This window comes from Arachis ipaensis, chromosome B10 (genome assembly GCF_059453495.1).
Source record: "Arachis ipaensis isolate K30076 ecotype BB chromosome B10, ASM5945349v1, whole genome shotgun sequence".
Classification (NCBI taxonomy): domain Eukaryota; kingdom Viridiplantae; phylum Streptophyta; class Magnoliopsida; order Fabales; family Fabaceae; genus Arachis; species Arachis ipaensis.
Genome location: NC_142435.1, coordinates 138532373 through 138544615, shown reverse-complemented (window position 1 = coordinate 138544615; position 12243 = coordinate 138532373). Strand labels below are relative to the sequence as shown.

The following is a 12243-nucleotide window of genomic DNA, read 5'->3' as shown; positions in this document are numbered from 1 at the left end:
TTTTTCTCTTCTTTTTCACTAAAGGCTAAGATAGCATTAAAATCACCAGTAATCAGAATATTTTCTCCAGCTGTATCCAGTATACTTAAGATCTGATTGTATTGAACGTTTCGTTGGGCCTCTTCATTGTGCAAATGTATTCCAAAAATCTCTCAAATTCTGTTATGCACATTGTCTCTCTAGGTGAAATGAATAAAGAAAATCATCATGCTGAATAATATTAATATCTTCACCTTCCTTCCACATTAATACCAGCCCTCCCGCTATTCCTCTTAGTTCAACACAATGGAACCTCTGAAAACCTGCTTTTCTGCCTTGTTTCTCCACAAACGAAGTAGTATTTTTGGTCTCGCATAAGAATACCACTTCGGGGGAATGGGTTCTACATAACCCTTTGATGCTGTGAACTGTTAGGGGTTTCCCCAAATCCCGACAGTTCCACATGATCATCTTCATGAACCTTGGGGTGCCGCTTTTGAGATGGCACCCTGAAGCCCTTCAGAATAAAATTCAGTGGATGAAATAGAGTCTTCTTCGTTCAAAAACTCATCTTGTTGCTCCGAATTTCGCTTAACACCAACAATCTTACTCCCTACCTCCGTCACTTCCATATTTCTCGCCAAATGTTTAATTTTTGGTCGTTTACTACTTCTTTTAATACCTCTCTCTGTGCTGCCTACGTGAAACACCCCTACTTTTTCTATCCGTATCAAACCTTCCATACCTCCTGGCACCGGTTCTGTTCTAGTGTATGGAATAATGTTTTGGTTTTCCTGCGGATTTGAGATATGATACTGAGCTGATGGTTTTAGAATGTTGGTTTGGTTTAGGTGTATTTGAGAATTTGGTGGATTATGGATACGGTTGGGGTTATGGTCATTGAATGATAGGTTAGAAAGGTTTTTTAGAAGGCTTATTGGTGTAGGTTTATTATGAGGTTGAGAGAATCCAGTTTCCTTTCCACGTGGGTTTGGGTGTGAGTTCTCCTTTTGCTCTTCCACTCTCCACCCGATCTGGTCTGCTTTCAACACTCTATTCCATCTCTCTTTAATCTCCTGCTGATTGGCAGACAATTTCAGGTACTCTTCGCAGTTCCTTGTTTCATGCCTGATGTAACCGCAAAAACTACAATAGATCCCCAATTTTTCATACTTCAGCATAATTTCAAAAACTACATTATCCGGACTAGCTACTTTTATTGATTGACGTAGTGTCTTGGTCACATCCATATTAACCCTTATTTTCATAATCTGGTCCTCCTTGCCTCTCATGGCAAATTTATCAGCCTCCATTACCTCCCCTAGTTTTTGACCTATCCTCCATGCCGCCGTTATTGTTTTGCAAAATTCAGGCATTCCTCATATTTGGATCCATACTGGAATTCAAGTAAAGTCCTCCTGTTCCACTTTCATACCTGGCTGCCATCTTCTAAGATGGATCATATAATTTTTAAATAGCCATGGAGATCCCCTTTCCACCCTTATCACATTTGCTTCCTTAGAAAAGAAAAATTGGAATATGTTTTCTCCATGCACTTTGACTCTAAATCCCTCAGGTTGATTCCAGATAGCTCCGAATCCTCCCTCCATTGTCCCGCCGCTAACCTTTCTGTCCACCATTAGTCTCCCTATTAAGCTTTTAGAGCATATTTCGACTCCTTCCTTCACATTCTCCACCTCCAATACAACAATCTCCTCCTCTTCTGTTTCAAGTTATTCTGGATTCTGTGTAACTCTCACCTCAGGTGATGTCATAGGATGAGTTATGAAAGAGAATTATAACTTTAAAGAAGGACGAAATCTCACTGTTCACTCAGATTATTTGGAGAAGGTCTGAACTCTTAGTGATTAAAATTTACAAGAAAAAAAATAGAATAGAATTAAAAATTAGGATTCACAAGAAATCCTATCAGAGGCACAAAAAATCCTAGGCACAAAAACTCGAAGGTCATTTCTAATGTTAATACATTAGATAGCTGTCTTATTAAAAATTTTATCCGAAAAAATTTAGTGGAATAAAAACTATAGTTAAAAAAAGAGTTCAGCCCATAATTTTATCAGAAAAATAAATCAAATAAAGATAAAAACATAACAAATAAGAGAAAATATAGAAAAGGAAGAGAGACGACAAACAAACTAAAAGAAAACAAATAAAAGGCGATCGAAAAAAAATTGAAAGACGATCGAAGAAGAATAAAAATGGCGTACATGTCATGAATAATAATTATGAATCTTTCTTAACATTAGGAAGTAAAGCATATGGATTCTTCGTAAAAATTATTATATAAAAAAATTACATATAGTCCTATGTACAGGATATACTTTATATAATAAGTATATGCATGATATGCATATAGTAAAGCAAAGCATGTTAGGCATAAAAAAAATTGATGCAATGCTATGGAGATAAATATATTTTATGTGTGGCATATATAAAAGAAACATGAAAGTATAAAAAAAAAAGATTAACAAAGAAATTTAAGAAGAAGGAAGAAGAATGTTAATGTATTGCGACGGTGATAGTGGTGTAAAACAAATTAGAAGAATAAGGAGGATAAGTAGTAGAAAGTAATTATTTAGTTTTAAAGTAGAACTTGTGCTGACAATATGTTACGAAAATAAAGATTTGGGTTTGAGGAGAGAAGAAAGATGAAAGAGAATACGGAAAATAAGAAATGACTTTATTAATAATTAGTGTGTACATAGAACTCTAAAAGGGGATTATTTATAGCAAAGGATCTAACTCCTATAGAACTCATCAGCTAGGTTGACTGATTTTATCTATTTGAAATTTAAAATACAGTTACAGTCTAGAACATTCATAACAAATATATTTATAGCACTCTCCTTGAATGTCTCTAGTGATAATACGTTAGGTAGCTGTCTCATTAAAAATCTTAATAGAAAAAATCTAATGGGATAAAAACCATAGTTAAGAAAAAGAGTACAACGCGTATTACTCCCCCTAATAATTATATCACTTGATATCTCTTAGTTGGTGCATCCCAATCTTGTATACCAGCTTCTTAAATGTTGAGGTAGCTAGTGTTTTAGTGAACAAATATGCTAAATTATCATTGGAACGAATTTGCTGAATATCTATATCACTACTTTGTTGAAGATCATGAGAGTAGAAAAGCTTTGGTGAGATATGTTTTGTTCTATCTCCTTTGATATATCCTTCCTTTAGTTGACGTATACAAGCAGAGTTATCTTCGTATATAACTGTAGATATTTTTTTCGTCGGTAAACCACACATATCTTGAACATATTGGGTGATTGTCCTAAGTCAAACACATTCTCGAGTTGCTTCATGAATTGCCAATATTTTTGCATGATTTGAGGAGGTTACAGTTATAATTTGCTTTGTTGAGGGCCAAGATATAGCTGTTCCTCCACTTGTGAATAGATAACCTGTTTGTGACCTGTCTTTATGCGGATGAGAAAGAAAACATGCATATGCATATCAAACTAATTGAAATGTTGTTTCATTAGAGTAAAATAAACCCTTATCAATAGATCCTTAAAAGTATCTTAATATATGTTTGACACCATTCCAATGTCTTTAAGTCGGATAAGAACTAAATCTCGATAATAAGTTTACTGAAAATGCTATATCTGGTATTGTATTGTTAGTGAGATACATTAGTGCACCAATAGCACTAAGTAAGATACTTCAGAACCAAGGAACTCTTCATTACTTTCACAAGGTCGAAATGGATCTTTATCCACATTTAATGATCTCACTACCATTGGAGTACTCAATGGGTTGTGCCTTGTTCATGTAAAATTTTTTCAAAAGTTTCTCAGTATAAATTGACTGATGCATGAATATACCATCTTTTAAGTGTTCAATTTGTAAATCAAGGTAAAATTTTGTCTTACCAAGATCTTTCATTTTAAATTCTCTTTTTAAATAATCCACAGTTTTTGGAATTTCTTCAAATGATCCAATGATGTTTAAATCATCAACATATATTGCACACAATAATAACAAATTTGTATTCAAATCTCTTTATGAACACACATGGACATACACGTTCATCTTTGTATCCATCTTTCAATAAGTATTCACTAAGACGTTTATACCACATACACTACAAGATTAATATTTAATTTTGGGAGTATTTTAGTGGGGTCTCTAAAAACCTCTGCAATATATTTTATTTATGGCAATTTAAAAAACCTCCACTAATAATTAATTCAAAATTAAAATATAAAATTCTCCCCCAAAATATAATTTCCCCTAATCGCAGAAACGAGAGGCAGGTTAACGGAGAAGAGAACGGCGCCTCAAACCCTAAATTTTCTATCGCCATTTTTGCCGCCGTTCTCGCTGCCGTTTTCGCCGCCGGCGCCATTACCACTGCCATGTTCGTTGCAGTAGAGAGCTTCTGGATCGAGCCACCTATCTTATCAATGCGTTTTCAGATCTGTCTCTCTATACTGTCGTTGTTGTCATTGTTGTCACCGCAGTTTTCGCCGCCGTTGCCGCCACAATTTCCGCCGTTGTCTCTCTATACTCCCGAGCTTCTTCTTCAACGCCGCTTTCTCTCACTCCGATTTCTCCTTTGGACTGCCGCTGGTACTTCTTTTTCTTCTTCTTCCCTGTTAATTTACTGATATTTCTTCTTTGTTAATGATAAATTTCTTCTCTGTCTTGCCTCCTCAGTTCTGTTGCAATAATAGTTCAGATATATAGGACTTAAGTTCTTCACTGTTTTCATACGCAGTTTTTTGCACTTCATTAAGGATCTAACCTATTATATTATCGATGCAAGATTCTTAGAGATATTATGTTACATGAGTTTTCTTTTATCATTATTTGTTTTTCATTTCTGACAGATGAAGACATTAGAAAGGAATTTCTTAGTTCATGAAAAACCATGTCAATGGCAGATGATGATGCAATGGATTTTGGCTTTGACTCTATTCCTAAAGGGAAGAAAAAGACATTTGACTTTGAGAAACTGTGAGTCTTCTTGAATTTTAGAGTTTGATTTTGGCAAAGTGAAATATGAAGTCAAAGGATGCTGTTATTGGTTTCATTCTGAAACATTCTTCATTTTAAATGTTCCAATTGACTGATAAGATGTTTTTATTTAATATTTATACTAGAGAAGGGTTATATGATACATTAAATTTTTTATTTCACTAAAGACATGATATACATATATGCAAATGTGAATTAGTAGCACCTATTTATTTATAAGAAACACTCTCTTGTTGTAGGGACATGAATTTTAATTTGGACGGTGAGTTCAAAAACATATCATCATTTAAGATGGACATGTCTGACCTTGATTTTGCATGTACACCCAAAAATTCTTTCCAGTCTAAGGACAAAAAAGGAGAATCTTCTGGTGGTGAAAAAGCAGGAAAAGAAAATGCATTTAATTTCAGCTTTGATTTTAATGAGTAAGTGCCAAAGTACTCAAGACAATAATCATCTAATGTGGAACAATGTTATTGTTGGCTTCAGCTTTGGTAGTGTGAGTGTTTTGAAGGTTAAAATGTATTATCATATTTACACGTCTTCTATTAGCATAGGTTGGATAACTTCAATCTTGATCCAAGCTTAATAAAAAGAGATACTTCTTCCAACAAGAACCTTAGGAAAAAAGTAGTTACAGCAGAAGAAAGTGACAATGCAGGTGCTAAAATGCCTAAAGCTAGCAATGTTGAAAATGCTCATGCATCTACTGATAGCATGGCTATAAAACCAATGATGAGGTAATATATATGGATTCTGATGGAGTTGACTTGCATTTAGAGCCTTCATCTCTGATGCACACCACTGGGTCAGATAATACTGTTGGAGAAAATCTAGGTAGAAGTACCCAGAATGTAACAAATGACCCTCAACATGAAAAGAGTGATAAAAGCCTTGAAGATACTGCTAAAAGGTGAATGATTATTTTATTATTATTTTTTTTTGTTTTTTTTCTCTATTTTTTATTTATTTTGTTATTGCTAAAAAGTACACCCACGAGAACCATATAAAACTTTATTTATTTATTTATTATTTTATTGCTGGTATAATGATGAAGTTTGTTTTGTAGAATGACTCTGTTGTTAAGACCTCCAGTCTCAGGAAAGACCACATTGCTATTAGCTTTGATTGACATTTTGCTAGAAAACTTGGCAAAGATTTAAAAGTAAGCAAATCAATCAAATTTTGCTACAATAAGTTCATATATTGTAGGCCATAGTTCCTTTTAAATTTTAGTAATTGAATTATTACACATGGATATTCTTGTTCATATGTGTTCAATAAAAAAAGGATAATAATTGGGTTAGTTATGATGATGAAAAAATCAGAAATCAGGAAAAGTAACATACAATGGGCATGGGGTAGAAGAGTTTGTGGCACAGAGAAGTTTAGCTTATATTCGGCAACATGGTTAATTAGATGAATTAGTTTAGTACTTGAGTTTGTGGCCAAAGGTAACATTTTAAGCTTTTTATTTATTATGTGCTTGACATTTTACCAAAGGATGATGATGTTATTAATTAAAAGTATTTATTTATTGGAGCAGATTTCATATGGAAAGGCAGCCACTAATAATAATAGCAGAGGCAGAGGTAGAGGCAGAGCTTGTGACACAGACCTCTGTATACCACTGGTCAATTGAAGGTGAGATAACAGTGATATGTTTAACCTTAATACTTTGGCCCTTCTATACTTCCCATGTATGCATATTCTCACTCATTGTGGTTGTTTGAAAGTTATTGACTAGCATGTTTAACCTTAATATTGTGCTGCATCCTTTGCTCAATTTAAGATGAGATTTGATATGATTATGCGCTCCTGCACTTAGTGTTCTCTTGCTGCTCATATAACATTTAATTTGGTCTAGTTCTGGTATCTGGTCAGTTGATTTAGAGTTTTCTCTAAGTCAGAATTATCATATGTTCTTGTTCTATATTCAAATGAAAAATGGTGCTTATCTACTTCACTATTGGCTGATATATGACTTTGTGTTCAACAGATACTTTCATGACTGCATCAAAGGTAAAGAAGGAAAATCACAGAACAGCTTTGGTACGACATGCATAATCTTTTTTTTTTCTTCGCTTTTTCTTTTTGCTCTCTTCTGACTAGGGGAAATTGCAGTGCCTAGAAGAGTTTAAAGAAAGGATCACAGAAATGGTATTTTGGGATTGTATTCATATTTTCATTTTGAAACTTTTATGTAATTAGATAATATTGAAATATTGAAGTTGTTTTTACTTTTTAAAGAAAAACAATAATAGTTATGTAGAACAATACCATATGTAATTATGTTTGGAACTATTAACATTGAGAATTTTTTTTATACAGAATTATGTCTTATATTGAGGAATTGTTATAAAATAGTTAGTTTTTAAATTTTGATATTAAAAAATAAATTTTTAATTTTAAAATATGTAAATAAGATGAGATTAATGAATGATTTGAAATTAAAAATAAATAAATAATTATAAGATTTGTGAAGGTTTGAAAATCTCACAAAATAGTTAATTTTTGTTAAATTAAAAAATCAATTTGTGGGGGTTTTAAACCATCACAAAAGTGATTTAAAATTGCCACAAAAGTATAATATAAAAGCCCCATTAAACACATACAAAACCTCCACTGAATAGATTATGGAGGTTTTTAAAAACTCCCACAAAAGATCTCGTGGCACCTCAAATTTTGGGGATTTTGGAAACCTCCACAAACCATCTGGTGGGGGTTATAAACCTCCACAAATAGGAGAAAAAACCTCCACAAATAAACAAAAATCTTGTAGTGATAAGCTCAGATTGTTTTAATCCATACAAAAATTTTTGAAGTCTTACTGAACAAATTTTTGGAGAATTATTATGCTTTAGGCACTTTGAATCCTTTTGAGAACTTTCATATAAATTTCTTTGTCAATTAAGTCGTATAAATAGGCTGTAACAACATCCATTAGACGCATGTCAAGCTTTTCATGCACTGTCAGACTAATAAGATATCTTAATGTAATTGAATCTACCATAGAAGAATATGCTTCCATATAGTCAATACCAGGTTTTTGTGAGAATTCTTGTGCTACTAGTCATGCTTTATATCTTTCTATTTCATTTTTTCGTTGCGTTTGCGCACGAAAACCCACTTGTATTCCACTGATTTTATACTTTCAGGTGTTTTGACTATAAGACAAAAAATTTAACATTTTCTAAGAAAAGTTAATTCAGCTTGAAATGCATCTTTTCATTTTGGTCAATCATCTCTCTGTCTACATTCTTTGATAGATTTTGGTTCATGATCCTCATCTTGCTTTACTAATTCAACAGCAATATTATAAGCAAAAACGTCATCGACAACAGTATTCTTTCGGTTCTATATTTTTTCGATAGTGATATAACTTATTGAGATCTCTTCATTTTCAGGTACCTGAACCTCTTCAGAGGTTTCATCAATATTTATGTTTCTGGATTTTTTTTGAGTACTTGTCTCCATATTATAACCATCATGATTAACTATTTCTCTTCTTTTTCGGAAATTTTTATCCTTAGAACATATTGGTCTTCCAAGCTTTTGGCATGGATTGCTTTCATTTGCACTAACAGTTTGTCCTTCTGAGACACTTATTTTTACTAGTGCATTTGAAGCTGGAATGTGAGATTTGGTTACTCTCTTTAGGTTAGTAAATACATCTGGCAATTGATTTGCAATATTTTGCATATGAATTAACTTTTATACTTCTAGTTCACATTGTCTAGTGCGAGGATCTAAGTGGGATAATGACAATGTATTCCATGTAATTTCTTTTTTTAACTGCTTATTTTCTCCCCCTAATTTTGGAAAAATTGTTTCATCAAAGTGACAATAAAAAAATCTTGCCTTAAATAAATTACCCATCGCGGGTTCAAAGTATTTTATAATTGACAGAGATTCATAACCAATATATATCCCCAATCTTCTTTGAGGTCCCATTTTTGTGTGTTGTGGTGGAGCAATTGGGACATAAACTACACATCTAAATATTCTAAGATGAGAAATATTTGGCTCCTGACCGTAAGCTAGTTGTAATAGGGAGGATTTAAGATAACTTATTGGTCTGATGCGTATAAGTGCTGCAGCATGCAAAACAGCATGTCCCCGCTGAAACAGGCAGCTTAGTTCTCATAAGTAATGATCTAGCTATTAACTGGAGGCACTTAATTAATGATTCTACTAGACTATTTTGAGTGTGTACATGAGCAACAGGTTCTTCTATCATAATTTCAATTGACACACAATAATTATTAAATATTTGGGATCTAAGTTCACCAGTATTATCAAGACGTATTGTCTTTATAACATAGTCTAAAAAATGAGTTTTTAATTTAATTATTTGAGCTAGCAATCTCGCAAATGCCATGTTGCGAGTTGATAATAAACAAACATGGGACTATCATAAAGATGCATCTATTAAAACTATGAAATATTTAAACGGCCCACATAGAGATGAATGGACCCACATATATCACCCTGAATATATTCCAGAAAAGATGGTGACTCAATCCTAATTTTTTCTTGTGATGGTCTTGTAATTAAGTTTTCTTGAGAACAAGCAGCATATGAGAATTCATTAAATTGAAGAATTTTATGTTCCTTTAGAGGATAACCAAGTGAATTCTCGATGATTCTTCTCATCATGATTGAATCTGGATGTCCTAACCAGTCATGCCAAATTGTAAATATATTTGTATTTGTAAACTTCTGGTTTACTATGGCATATGATTTCACATTGTTAATAGTGGTATAGTACAAACCAAAAGAGAGAGCGGGTAATTTCTCTAAGACACATTTTTCTCCTGATTTTATAGTTTTAATACAAAGATATTCATTATTTTCTTCTCTTGCAATTTCTACATGATATCCATTTTGGCAAATATCTTTAAAACATACTAAATTTCTATGAGACTTACTTAATAGTAATGCATTATTTATAAAGAACTTGGTTCCTTTAGACAATACTATAGTAACTCTTTCAGAGCCTTAAATTATTTTTGCACTACCAACAATCGTACTTATATTTATTTTCTTTGTAACAAGAGAGATAAAATGTCTTTTATCTCTAAGTATTGTATGCGTTAAAGCACTGTCAGCTAGACATACTTCTTCATTATTGAATTTGAGCGAAATGTGAAGAATATCCATATTTAGCTTTAGAATAGAACTCGTGCTCATAACGTGTTATGAAAATAAAGATTAGAGTTTGAGGAGGGAAGAAAGATAAAAGAGAATAGAGAGAATAAGAGATGATTTTATTAATAATTGGTGTGTACATAGAATTCTAAAAAGAAACTATTTATAGCTAAAAGTCTAACTCCTAGGTGACTTAGTTAGATTAACTGATTCTATCTATTTAAAATTTAAAATACAATTACAATTTAAAACATTCATAACAAATATATTTATAACAAAAAATATTATTTTTTTGGTGGTTCAAAAAAAATTTTCTTAAATTCTAGGTATCCACTCTCGTTTCCATTTTGTAAAAAATTTATCATCATCAAATAGTTGAGTAGTTAACTGGCGTTTAGAAAGGTGGGAAGCGGGGAAGAAATGTGGGAACCAAATTGGAATTTCTGGGAGTTGATACAAATTCAAAGCATCCATGCATTCACATTGATTGATTTTGAATTTTAAATCAAGGTAAGGTTATTGGATAAAGCTCACAAAAGTGAAGAACATGATAAAATAATAAAGCAAGATTTTAATTATCTTTAAATTAAAATAGTAAAAATTTCAATTAATGACAGTTAGAAATTTAAAGATAATTAGTGTATTATTTTTTTTGTTGCCTATAGTATTTTTTAATTTTAACAGATCAAGAATTAATCTATCAAAAAATAAATTTTATTTAAGGGTTTGTCGTTAGCTAATAAAGATATTTAGTTTTTACTAAAGATAGGGATACTCGAACCTACGACCTCTTAGATGAATATGAAAAGACTATGTCATTTGAGTTATAACTTATTGATTGTCATTAGCTAATAAATTGCTTGCATATAATGTAGAATTTAAACCCTTGACATTTTTTTAAGCGGATGAGTGAGTTGACCAGTCAACCAATCCCTATGAAGTACGGACACTTTGCTGAGTTGTCGTGTCTGCGTATCGGACACATTTTGAACACGACACTCACTGACACTTGTCCGACACGCGTGTCTGCTGTGTCCAACCGTGTCTTAATAAAAAATAAAAAATTCTTCTCCGGACACACCTAAATATCATTACGTGTCAGCGTGTCCAGTCTTATTCTTAACATATATTTTTAAAATAAATTTAGATATAGTGTATATTATTATTTATTAAAATAAAAAATATTTTAAATACTTGACATAATTAAAATAAAATATTAAAAATAATTAAAAAATTAATTTATATGTTAATATCAATAAAATATCAAAATATCATTACAATTAATCTAAAAAATATTTTATATTTTATATGTATGCGTCTCCCGTGTCATGTAAGATTTTAAATTTGCATGTCAGCGTGTCCCGTATCTGTATCAGTGTCCGTGCATCATAGACCAATCCAATTGATTGTATTAGTTTAAAACTTTACTAATTTTCTCACTTTAGAGATTTTTTTTTGTCTCGCTTTGATTTCTTTTCTTTTTCTTTTTTTTTTTTTGTTAAATGATTTGTCTGATGGATGTAGATGGAACGGGCCATGTCCATGAGTAAACAAAAAGGAAGGCCCAACAAAGAAAAATAAATAAGAAATTCCTTCAAATGTATGGAGTTTTTCACATTTTCTGACCAAAAACGGAGTTTCAGATATTTGTCAACTCCCAAAAAAATAGAATTTGTCGGCCTAATGGATTTAATGTTCTTTATAACTTCATGATTTGGTCCAGTATGTATAACACTGAAAATAAGTTATCCTTCAAAAAGAAATACGAGAAGACAAATTATTAAGACGACTTCTTAATTGGAAAAAAAAGGATAGTGATCCATTTAGGAAAAAAAAAGACGCATATATATTTATTTCTATATAATCAAATCTGAGTACATAATAACAGGTTTTATTCTTATTATTTTCAAAACTGTTGAATTTATTTATTTTATTTTTTAAAGAGAGAAAATCCAAGTATACATGCATTTTGATGTTTCCTACTGCAATATTAGTTCTTGTTTCTTTGCATTGTGTGTGTTTTCAACCCTGTTTTTGGTCACTGTCTTTTAAACAACTTGTAAGTTTTAACCATTCACAGTTCAGTGTTTGCATATAATA

At 31.9% G+C, this 12243-nt stretch overlaps 1 protein-coding gene across 1 annotated transcript; it reads left to right on the top strand.

Annotated features, from left to right (window-relative positions):
* Nucleotides 1-4205: 4205 nt before the first annotated feature.
* On the top strand, nucleotides 4206-5736 carry LOC148581889 (uncharacterized protein At4g18490-like). Its single transcript, XM_088495208.1, has 4 exons — nucleotides 4206-4584; nucleotides 4845-4971; nucleotides 5232-5417; nucleotides 5550-5736. The coding sequence occupies exons 2-4, from the start codon at nucleotides 4886-4888 to the stop codon at nucleotides 5734-5736; spliced, it is 459 nt and encodes a 152-aa protein (XP_088351334.1). The 5' UTR covers nucleotides 4206-4584; nucleotides 4845-4885.
* Nucleotides 5737-12243: the final 6507 nt, after the last annotated feature.